This window comes from Larus michahellis, chromosome 1, assembly GCF_964199755.1.
Source record: "Larus michahellis chromosome 1, bLarMic1.1, whole genome shotgun sequence".
In the NCBI taxonomy this organism is placed as follows: Eukaryota; Metazoa; Chordata; class Aves; order Charadriiformes; family Laridae; genus Larus; species Larus michahellis.
Window position 1 is genome coordinate 39,453,436 of NC_133896.1, and position 12,554 is coordinate 39,465,989.

At 39.6% G+C, this 12,554-nt stretch overlaps 1 protein-coding gene across 3 annotated transcripts in view; it reads left to right on the top strand.

Annotated features, from left to right (window-relative positions):
• The window catches only part of FRS2 (fibroblast growth factor receptor substrate 2), a 58,655-nt gene extending 49,264 nt beyond the window's left edge, over positions 1–9,391 (top strand). For all 3 annotated transcript variants that reach the window (XM_074572996.1, XM_074573004.1, XM_074573012.1), the window contains one exon: positions 1,764–9,391. In XM_074572996.1, coding sequence (XP_074429097.1) covers positions 1,764–2,717 — 954 coding nt within the window. In that variant the 3' untranslated portion in view covers positions 2,718–9,391. The remainder of the gene's footprint in view (positions 1–1,763) is intronic.
• The last annotated feature ends 3,163 nt before the right edge of the window (positions 9,392–12,554 follow it).

Consider the following 12,554-nt stretch of genomic DNA (forward strand, 5'->3'; position numbering starts at 1 on the left):
GACTATTCTTTCAGTAGAGCCAACCTCTCTTCTTACTGCTTAAGTCATACACAAGGTGAGATCGTGGGGGTTTTTTTGCGGTGTTTTGTTTTGTTTTTGGGGATTTTTTTTAAATGTACAGTAGATTTCCATTGTAGCATGGAAATTACAAAGATATATTTAGCCAAAGCAACTATTCATAGAATCATAGAATCATAGGGTTGGAAGGGACCTCTGGAGATCACCTAGTCCAACCGCCCTGCCACAGCAGGGTCACCTAGAGCAGGTTGCACAGGAACGCGTCCAGGCGTGTTTTGACTGTCTCCAGAGACAGAGACTCCACCACCTCTCTGGGCAGCCTGTGCCAGTGCTCTGCCACCCTCAAAGTAAAGAAGTTCCTCCTCATGTTTAGGTGGAACTTCCTATGTTTGAGTTTGTGCCCATTACCTCTTGTCCTGTCCCCGGGCACCACTGAAAAGATCCTGGCCCCATCCTCCTGACACCCACCCTTTAAGTATTTATAAGTGTTGCTAAGGTCCCCCCTCAGTTGTCTTTTTTTCCAGACTGAAGAGACCCAAATCCCTCAGCCTTTCCTCATAAGAGAGGTGTTCGAGTCCCCTAATCATCTTGGTAGCTCTCTGCTGCACCCTCTCCAGCAGTTCCCTGTCCCTCTTGAGCCAGGGAGCCCAGAACACAGTACTCCAGGTGCGGCCTCACCAAGTCAGAGTAGAGGGGGAGGATGACCTCCCTCGACCTGCTGGCCACACTCTTCTGGATGCAGCCCAGGATGCCACTGGCCTTCTTGGCCACAAGGGCACATTGCTGGCTCATGGTCTTCCTGTTGTCCAGCAGGACTCCCAGGTCTCTTTTCACCAAGCTGCTCTCCAGCAGGTCAGCCCCCAACCTGTACTGGTGCATGGGGTTATTCCTCCCCAGGTGCAGCACCCTACTCTTGCCCTTATTGAATTTCATATGGTTCCTCTCTGCCCAACTCTCCAGCCTGCCCAGGTCTCTCTGTATGGTGGCACAGCCTTCCGGTGTGTCAGCCAACCCCCGCAGCTTTGTGTCATCGGCGAACTTGCTGAGGGTGCACTCTATCCCCTCATTCAGGTCATTGATGAATATATTGAAGAGGACTGGACCCAGTACTGACCCCTGGGGAACACCACTCATCACTGACCTCCAACTAGACTCTGTGCCCCTAATCACTACCCTCTGAGCTCTGTCTTTCAACCAGTTATCTATCCACCTTACTGTCCATTCATCAAGCCCACTTTTCCTAAGCTTCCCTACGAGGATGCTGTGGGAGACTGTGTCAAACGCCTTGCTTATTTAACTGTTGGTCACTGTCATGGTAAGGGGCAATGAAGTAGAGCTCTGCTTCGCTGATTTGTCCAAGTGGACTAATGAGCTAAACTGTAGCAGCCCAAGGTTGCCCTCACCAGAGCAAAGCTGGAATGGAACCTGAAAAGCTGTAACTAGAGCACAACTAAGATAAAACATCAAATCAAAATAATTATTAATGTAGGATGTAAGTTCTGTTCTTTTGTTAGAATAACATTAGCAAAACCAACAACAAAATTTCAGGTAAAAACCCCAAACTGAGCACAGTTCAGCAAAACGTGAGAGATGACCTTTGCTCTTAAACAGCTGCTATCACAAGATTTGGTTTTCAGGTATTTTGATTAGAAAAGCAGGGAGATAAGAAGGAAAGAAGTTTGGAGGAAAAGAAAAAGCACAAATAGCATCTGAATTTCCTTTTTCTTTTTTTCTTCCCCTTTTAGGTGCACACTTACGTCAACACTACTGGGGTACAAGAAGAAAGAAAAAATCGATCAAGTGTGCATGCGCCACTGGAATCAAAGCTTTCAAACACTGAAACAACTAAAATGAAAGATGATCAGATGTGTACTGATGACAGAGATGCTCAGGTTCTCCTGGAGCCTGAAGGAGTTAAGTTTGTTTTAGGACCAACACCTGTTCAAAGGCAGTTAATGGAAAGAGAGAAACTGGAGCAACTTGGGAGAGACCAAGTTAGCGGCGGCAGCAGCACAAACAACACTGAATGGGACACTGGGTACGACAGTGATGAACGTAGAGAAACACCATCTGGTAATAAATTTGTGTATGAAAATATAAATAGGTTATCAATCCCTAGTGCCTCAGGGGTCAGGAGAGGTCGTTTGACATCAACCAGTACCTCAGACACCCAGAACATTAACAACTCTGCTCAGAGGAGAACTGCGCTGTTGAACTATGAGAACTTGCCATCCTTGCCTCCTGTTTGGGAAGCCCGCAAGCTGAGTAGAGACGAAGATGACAGTTTAGGACCAAAGACCCCATCTCTGAATGGCTACCACAATAACCTAGATCCAATGCATAATTATGTCAATACAGAGAATGTAACAGTACCAGCAAGTGCTCATAAAGTAGAATTTTCACGACGTCGGGACTGTACCCCAACAGTCTTTAACTTTGACATTAGGCGTCCAAGTTTAGAACACAGGCAGCTCAACTATATACAGGTTGACTTGGAAGGTGGTAGTGACTCCGACAACCCTCAGACTCCAAAAACCCCCACCACTCCACTTCCGCAAACTCCAACCAGGCGCACAGAGCTGTATGCTGTGATAGACATTGAAAGAACTGCTGCTATGTCAAGCTTGCAAAAAGCACTGCCCCGAGATGATGGTACTTCTAGGAAAACTAGACATAACAGTACTGACCTGCCTATGTGAGCCTGGGAAGCATTAAATCATTTGCACCTTTTGTGAAGTTTATAAAATTGAAGATGCAAGTACTTTGCATTTCTTAACACTAACGCCTTTTATAGACTAATAGAACTTTTTCTGCATACTTCATGTACTTGTCTAACTAAAGGGAATTAATGTAGAGCAAGTATTCATTTAGGTAACACTATTTCATTCTACAGTAGTAGTAATTACTGCATAGCAGCATCACCACCTTTCACAGTGCCTCTTTAAATTGATTAGAGTTTGAGTGACATGCCAGTTTTGAATTTATAAATATTCTGGTCTGGTGCCTATACTTGTTAATGGCATTTATAACACTTTTTAAAGCCTCTTGATATGTGCATTATTAGCAGGTAAACCTAATCTTTCAAGATACCCATCTTATGTTCATTCCTCATTGAAGTGGCTCCTCCAGAATGAAATGTATGTAATGCATTAATTCACTCAGTTTGACGTACACAAGATGTATTGGTTCATCTCAAGGGATATAAACACCACACCTTTTTTGTCTGTTTTTTGGTTGTTAGTTTGTTGTGTTGTGTGTGTGGTTCGTTTTTGTTTTTTTTTTTTAAGACCATATGGGCAAGAAGGCCTCTACTTCCCAATAATTTTCTTAACTTGTGTGATATTGGAGAGGTCACATTGAAGTTTGGCGATCAGAGCTATAAATGCATCTAAACCCAGCCTTAAGCTCCTTCCGCTAGAAGAGAATTCTGAGTGGCGTATCAAGTTCCCTGTGAAATCTGACAGAATTTTAATCTCTAATTAGAGTTTTGGGGTTTTTTTTTGTGAAGGAATTCACAGGTTGGCTGAATGAATTAAGGTTCTCTTGTAATTTCTTAGTTCAATGTGCCTTCCTTTCTTTGCATTTGTCTGTTTCTTTATCTGTTCCATAAAGTCTTGTTTTAAAAGTAAAAATTTTGTACATAGCTTTAATTATTGTTCAGGGTCATTTATGTGTTTGTCTTACTCTCTGCATTTGACAAAGAAAATCTCTTGAAGGTCAAATGGTTGTCTTTGTCCAGTGTTCTACTTTTTTTATGCCTGACAGAAATATCCCAGCTCTCCAGCAGCATGCATTATTGCACAACTGGAAAGGTTTATTATGCAGTTATTGTCTTCCTCTAAAGCATCAGACACAGGTTACATGGGAGGCAGGGTACTGGACTTAGTTCTTTATAGAAAATTGCACATTCTAGCAATGTGTATCCATAGTTGATAGTATACTTTAATTTAGAAAGATATGTCGTAAATTATCTGAAGGTAGTATTATCTACGAGCATAATTCTTTCCTTTTGCAGTTGGTGAACTTGGTGACAATGATGGCTGCTCAGTGTTACAGGTACATCCAGGTAGAATGTTGTTTGTCAAATATGCCAGATGCACCCTTAGCAGAAGTTTTTGTGTTTGTTTTGTTTTTGGGGTTTTTTTTAGTTTTTTTTTTTTTAATACTCTGAATAATTTTAGAATTCTGGCAGTATTGCAGGTGCACCTTGGTACTAGCAGCAGAAGAGATTACTCTTGAGCCTGTGATTGCAAATGAACTGACGCTTGTGTGAACTGATGTGATGTAAAATAACCCTTGAACTGTGAGTGAGGAAAAACACGCAAGAAAAGCCATTTGGAGATCTGAAAAAGAATTAAGGGTCTTCATGCAATATTTGAATTGAAGTTTTGTAAAAAAACAAACTACAATTATTTTCAGTTAAATTGGAGTGTATTCCTGTTCCTTTGTTAACTTTTTCTTTGGTCTTCTCTCAGTTTAGTAGTGGCAGCAGTAGTAGCGCCTGACGTAGGTGTGTCTGGCCACACCGTTAAGGGATATCAGACAACCTTTTCACTCTGCCTTTCATTCTTCCTTACAGATTGTATGGTACTGAAAGACCAGATGCACAAAGAACATAATTTGCAGAAGTAAAAGATGGGAGTCCTTGAGACCATTATGAGGAACTTAAATGAGATTAAAAAAACCCTCATTAATGATTTCACGGTCAACATATGCATACTCTTGTGATAGACTCGTTGACTTGTGGGGAGACCTTGGTACTCAAGAAGGTGATGACTACCTAGAGTTAGACATCTTACAGGTCTGCAGTGTTAGTGCTCCTTCACTTCTTTGCCATTGCCTCACCTTGTGCTGCGGCCTAGTCTTGGTCTGTACTGAAGTGAAAGTACCAGATATTGTGAAATAATTACTGGGTTAATGATGCTGGTGTGATTCTTGTTCTTACCTTATAGCTCACTTCAATTTGTAAGCTGAGCTAATGCTTCAGCATGTGTTTTGAGGCAAACGTGTTTGATCTAGCTGGCTGCCTAGACATATTTGGTCCTCATCTGTATAGTATGGTTATTTCAGAACTACTAATTAATTTGACCCTTAAAACACACCTTGTGAGGCAGGAAAGTAATATTCCCAACTGACAAATAGGGAAACAGAGGCTTAAGATAGATCCTAAGTGACCTGCTGAAATTACAACCACCAAACATATCCCTTCTTAATTCCGGTTTTTCCTGAATGGTCTCAGATACAAGGGATGGTCTGAGTAAATTTTTAATGTTGTTGCAAGTTTCACAGTACTTCATAAGGGGTGTTTTCTTAGCTCTGGTCCCCAGAATTGAGAACATACTGAAATTTCAACTTTCTGTAGCCTTAATGATATTAATAAGTCTGACAATATATTCTCCAGGACTATTTTTTTACCCACTTACATTTTACAGGTGGGATAATGCTTTCTCGTTTTGTGTACGCTGTGATCATACTGGGTAGTCCCTATTACTCACGCTACTTGTCTTTAGCATTCCTTGTTTTCTGCCCTTTGAAGTAGATGTAGTTGCAATGCACTTTACCCATTGAGACTTGGTAAATATTTTTTTTTCAATTCGGTCTCTTTTAAAGACTGTGATGTTAGATTTAGTGTCTGTAATCTAGGATTCAGTTTTCAGCTGAAATCTCTCCACAGTATTTAGATCATATTTATTTTGGGCCCACAGGTGTATAGACTGATAAACTACAAATATGTAACCATTTTCTTTAGTAACAGAGACATGTTAAGTTTACATAAACTAGGTCCTGCAAAAATGGCAGCATCTCCATCAGTTCTCCTTTTCATCCATAACATGCAGTTGGCTGCTACTCTTCAAGCCCATTTGACAAGGGAAAGCCTTTAACTGTAGGTATTCCTTTAATGCAATGATTTGGGAAAGACATACATTAGTGTACCTTTTAAACAAGGAAATGGAGTTGATAAAACAGATGAAACAGCGACCAAAAGTACATAATAAAGATTGTACTAAAAATACAGTTAGTTAGAATTTAATCTGTTGGTTATGTTGGGATTTTTTTTTTCTCAAATTGATGTCAAGAGGAGGACCAATTTTTTTAATTTTGTGGTATTTCTCAGTAACTCCAGAAAACAATATGGAAAAGACCATTTTGAAAACCTTAACTCTCATTAGAACATTTTTATGTTTCCCCTGATAAGTACATTTTGCATATGATGGGGTTTGAATGTAATGGTGTGCGTTGAAGCACTATTCCTGTTCCTATTAAAGTCTACAGAACTTTTATAGAAATCTTAAGTGTTTAAATAGACATTTCATATCATAAACTGCTTAATTCTCCCTGCCCCCCATGTTTGGATATTTGTGTGTTTGTTTACACCTCTGACTAGAGTTTGGGTGTAAAAAGGGCCACAGGAAGTTGTCAGCTGTACAAAGTCCAAAACAGTGTCAAAACAGGGCTGCTCTTTTGCTGGTGACAGACCAGCAGTTAATTTTGCTGGTTTTATAACAGCGTGTATTCGCTCAAAATCTGGCTATCCTTGGTTTTTTTTATATATTTAACCACTGGTCAATGAGACAGAGTCAGGAGAGAGCAGACTGTCTTTTTTCACTGTTGGTAAAGTAAAAATGCAAGTTCTGATTAATGTTAGTTACTTACTACTTTGAGCGTATAATGACGTATCTGATTTGGACCTCTCTTTCTAAGCAGTATTCTCCTCTTTGAGTAAGGTGGGATCAATGGTGAAATTCCATTTCTGCACTGTACTAATTTATTTAATGGCTGCAAATAAGATGAGAGTGATTTAGTAGGAACTAATAGTGGACTTAAATCTGAAATTCTCCTATTTCCCCTAAAGAAGTTTGGTTCTTCAGTTTAGTAGCTAGAATTAGGTATTTTTGGAATTTAATTATGAGAACTTTCCCATCTTTTCCTTGAGGTAGCAATTCAGGCATTTATATTTGACAGTATTTACTTAATATAAACATAAGTTCATTTATGATATCTTTATTTTAAATTCATATACACTCCAAAAAAAATCCAGAAGAAATTCCACCACAAAAAACTGCGTTAAGATGGAGTCAAGGTTGCTGATGTCCTTCTTACAGAGCATATACAAAAAAGACAAGTCATGAGTTAAGGTTCTTTCACAATCTTTAGGAATTGCTTCCTCTTTTCGCCAAGATAAGTGAATAAGAAAAAAAAAAAATCAACTTAGCAGCTGCAACTCTGACCATGTGTACATTTTTTCTTGGGATACTGTGCTGTAAGGGATGTGACTAAGTCTGTCAGATGTCTTATGAGGATATTATCCTAACACGGTGTTTACTCCAGATTAACGCAGTATTTTGTTTGGAAATATGTAGGTGTACAGATAGAAATGGAGTATAAGAGAGAAAGTTACCTTTAAAGTTGATGAAACAAGTGTCGGACATTTCTATATTTTTATAAATTACAAAGGGCATTTTGAAATTTTTCTTGCAGTTTTAGTAATTATTTAGTGTGGTAATATACATATATGTGACAATGTTTTCTGCTATATCCATTACTTTGGTGTAATTCTATTTTATGTAGCAAATATGTGTATATACAAAGGAGATTATGTAAAAAAATACGATTAACAAACAGGCGCGAGCCCTTCAGAACAGGGACGGTCTTCCTCTGTGTCTGCAAAGTACTTAATGCCTTGGGGTCCCAGCCACAGCTGACGGCTGAGACCCGTGGTGACCGAATTGCCAAGCGATGAGCATGGAGGAGCAGCTCCTCTGCTTTCCACGAGAAGCCTTAGTACAAAAGGTGCTGTGAAGCTCACCTTGCCGCTCCCTGGTGCTGGGGCTGGGCTCGTACATGGTCGTGTACATGGTCATTCCAAATGCCACCTGCCAACAACCCAGAGAGCCCAGAGTCCATCTGTCCTTTGCTCCGGTCCTTCGCTTTGGCAGTAGGAAAGGAAATCTGAGGTAGGAGCTTTGATGTCATCAGGGAATCTTCCTTGTTAGCAGGGCGATCTTTCCAGAGTTTGTTCGGGCCTCGTGCAGCGTCCTTTGGAGCCAAATGAATGATTCGTGTTGACTTCAAGGGCCACTGGATGTGTTCCTGCAAGATCGCGTTCTGCTGACATAACAGCTCTGTTACACCTGAGGACCTGGTTGGTCAAGTTCTTCAGGAATGGTCTAAAAATACTGTAAAAATATAAATATATTTAATTACATGTACTGAAAAAAAATCCTATTTGTTGTGGTCAGAGTTCAGATTACTATGTGAATTTTGATTTCTTAGTCATACTTGCATATATATTGCTTTAACTATTATGTATGAAAGAGGAAGTGATTCTAAAGTGTGTGAAAGATCAGGATTACACCTGTTTTTTAATGGTTATCTTATTTAGGGATGGATGTCAGCAAATTTAACTCCATATTAATGCAGTTTTTTTGCATTAGAGTATGTGTGTATATCATACACCCATATTTTATATATAATATATTATATATTTGGTACTAACTTTGTATTTTCCTTGAAATTTTGCCAAATCTTGAACACGGATGTTCTCACTTGTAAGACTTTGGTACTTAATAACTGAATGTATAAGAAATGCTCTGGTATGAAAGGAAAGAGTGTTGTATGGTGTCCCACAATACAGATCTCTCAACCAGCAGGCACGTTGCCTTTTTCACATCTCGCTTCATTGCAGCGTCACCTTTCGTCTCCTGAAAAACAGTGTGGTTTTTTAACTAAACTGCAGACCTGCCGTTGCAGTACAGCCGAATACTGCTCTAGCATGAAAGCTGACTGGTAGTAGTAAAAATATAATAGTCACCAGTGTGCCACAAATGCATTTATTAAATGCAGAAATAGTCATTTCTACAAAGGCCAAAATCTTATGTTGTATGTTCCTTTCTTGTCATTACATTGTATGATATTGTAAGATTATTGTATGTCCTAATTTGCATTATAAAATGTTTTTTCCTACTTAAAGGCATAAATATAGCAACTTTGTATAAAGGTAGCTTTCTAGATTTTTATTTCTTTTATATAAAAAAGTCTAAACAGTGGGAGTACCATTGCCAAATTGTTTATAAAATTTCAATTAATTTGCCCTGTTCGATGAATTTGTTTTTACAAACATTCCGTATTTCTTTTATGAGAAAAGTGATATTATACTATGCAGAGTGTATTTTTATGCCATTCCACATTAATCTTAAAGAAGCCTAATTTCACTTGTTTTAAGCTGTCATTATGGAGAAAGCTTACCAAAAGCGCATTTTTTAAAAATGTATTATGTATTATGACAACATTTTTCCCTTTTACCAGTGCCAACTTCATTTGGAAAAAAAAAAAATAATAAAAATTGTAGCATGGCAATAAACTATTGATTTTACATTGAAAATTGTCTGTGGGTTACTTCAGTATTTCCCAGTGTTAGTGTTGCTGTATTGTATTTCGTTAGTATAACCTTTTTTTGCTTTTCTTTAAATAGTTACTTTGGGTACTTATTCCCGCCCCCCCCTCCGCCCTTTGTATTCTACTCATTACTTAGTGGTAAAAAACAAACAAACCAAAACAAAAAAAAAACCCAGAACATGATGACCTGGAGTCTGTAAATTTTTCTCCGAGCTTTTGTTTCATTTCTGCTAGTGTTCTGTCACATCTTTCTCACGTACTAAATTTTTTTTGTTTGTTTGTTGTGGTAGTACTGTTGCTATCGATTACTGGGTAGTAAATCACATGCCAGCAATTTGAATGTGCTCCTTTCTCAGTTATTAAATGACTAAGATTTCACAAAACCCAAACGGACTTTGTTAGCATACTACTGATAAATTCAGAAAGAATAGAATAACAAAATACAAGGTTGAAGTCCTGTCCACATGGCCTTTTCGCTGCTTTCTTCAAAATTCGGTATTTCCTCTTTTTTCCTTCCCAAGTCCACTGTTTTAAGGCATAATTTCAATAAAGATGTTTCTAGACAGCAGATGAACAAAATCCTAGAAACATCAGGACATGTTTTGTTTTCAGAACCTCTTAAGAAACAACATTATGTGGTCCTTGCAGAGTGTTGGTTAGGTAACTTAGACTCTGAAAACTCAATTCTCAAGGTTTTCATATCCCTGGCCACCAGTTTTGCGGCTTTCCGAATGGGAATGGCTGCTTAGCAGTCCATCACACTTCACGTTTCTATACTAAGATGATACAGAGTTCAGTAGAAACTTCGTACGTTCATTTCAAATAGAAGGAAAGCTTCCCAGTAATGTTTGGTTGAAATGCTTCGGTGCACCAGTTCTGCTGTGACGGTAGGTAAAATACATGCAGTTCGAGGATTGATGGGTAGCAATAGTCTAACTGAAACGCCACACAACTGACATAAGTGCTTCCAATTAAAATAGGCACGTGCCTTGCATTCTTGTCCTAATGTTGCTTTGTTCTGAAATGAAATGTTGAAGCCAGCTCAAAGAAGGTGGCACTGAACAGCCAAGCATCCCAGAGCTGACCTTGCAGCCATAGCTGGACCAGGATTTCCAGTAACAATATAAACTGGCCTTGTTAAAATCCCTGTATATAAATCACAATAATGCATACGTTAGTTTTTGGTTGGGAGCACCCAAAGAGTTGGATTCTGTGAAAGGTCTCCCAGTTTCTTCCTTCTTCAAACTCTTATCTGCTGAGAGGTTAAAGTGACTGGTTTGACTCAAAGTTAAGCCTCAAGCTAGATACTGTGATGAATGCCTGAATTATTGGTCCTGGAGAAACCAGGGAACGGTCGCTGCTCTATTATTCCTACATCATTAGTAGCTCAGTTTAAGCAGAAGGTCTCAATCTGAATAAAGTGCTGTCAGTAGATAAGGAGGCACGCGGAGGTCAGATTGAGAATTCATCCTTGAGCAATTGAGGCTGTGCTTCGCTCAGCTGTCGGGTGTGTCGAGTGGTCTTTGGGACTGAAACACGCTCTGTTTCTTAATCCTGAAAGAGACGAGGTGATTTATAAATTATGTATGTTTATGAAAACATTAAAATGAGGCACTTTTTTCCCCTTCACTTCTTCACAGTGTGACCTTGAAAATTGCCGTGGGCACATCAGAGGTGAGGGCACCACACAGCTGGAAGCCAGACGCAGGAACCTGTAACTAGCGCTGCTGCTGGGCTCTTCCTATTCTGGTGTCACTAATTTTACACATTAAAATAATAAATTCGCAATAATTAAAACTGCCTTAAACCAAACTTGCAAATTCTGTGTAGCAGGTTTTTTCTATGAGCAGTTCATCTTCCAAAGGCCACAGCTTGGTTAATTATCTGAGGCACATTAAAGTCTTTTTTCCCCCAGCTCACACCACAGTAGCAGCAAATGTGAATTAAAATGAATCATTAGTTCAGTACAAATCTTTATGAGTGTTCTGAGATAAAAATAGTTAACATTGTTTTAGTTGGGTTATTAGCCCTAGCCAAAACTTAAGATACTTTTCTACATAGCTATGAGGAAGATGTTAAAATTCAATTAGTACTCTAATTTTCAGAACAAGGTTAGGGGGGAAACTTACCTAACTCTTCAAAGAAAACAAAGCAAAAAGACGAAAGAACTTCAGAAAAATCCTAACCAGGTATTGACATACTAAAAACCAGAGACAGATGTGCAAGTTGGCAGAGTTTTAGTCATGTTCTTTTTTTGCTGTCTCCATTGGGATGGATACCTGTCTTTGGCCACTTTGAATCAGAAGCAAACAGTTTTGCATGTATCCCGAGAGATTTGTATCTGGCAGCAAGAGGAGGAATACCAGCTGGAATTAATTCTTGAGGAATAAATCATAAAAACTAATTCACTTTTTTATATATGACCAGGTAACTAACAGGCTTTTTGTGTGGAGCAAAAGTAGCGACAGAACAAGGTCTCACACTTCTGCAAAGCTGCCAAGAGACTAGTTACCAATTTTTTAATATTGGAATGAAAACAGTATTGAGTGGGATTGTGCTAGGGTATCTCCTGTTCATGGCTTTTAATTGATGAGGCGGATGATACAATAGCAGAGATCTGGGATGGCCTGGCAGGCACACTGGAGACCAGGAGCGGCAATTTAAAATGCTTTTGACTGGTTTGAGAACTGACTTCTAGTAATATGATGAAATTAATCTAAGGAAAACTCCAAGCTCCTTTGTGGAGGCAGAAATAACTTTGTATAGAAATACAATGGAAAGTAAGATGACACCAAGTTGGGTGGGAGTGTTGACCTGCTTGGGGGAAGGAAGGCTCTACAGAGGGATCGATGGGGCCAGCGGTGTGAGGTTCAGCAAGGCCAAGTGCTGGGTCCTGCACTTGGGTCACAACAACCCCATGCAGCACTACAGGCTTGGGGAAGAGTGGCTGGAAAGGATCTGGGGTTGTTGGTTGACTGATTGCTGAATACAAGCCAGCAGTGTGCCCAGGTGGCCAAGACGGCCAACAACATCCTGGCCTGTATCAGGAACAGTGTGGCCAGCAGGACTAGGGAAGTGATTGTCCCTCTGTCCTCTGCACTGGTGAGGCGCCACCTTGAGTACTGTGTTCAGTTTTGGGC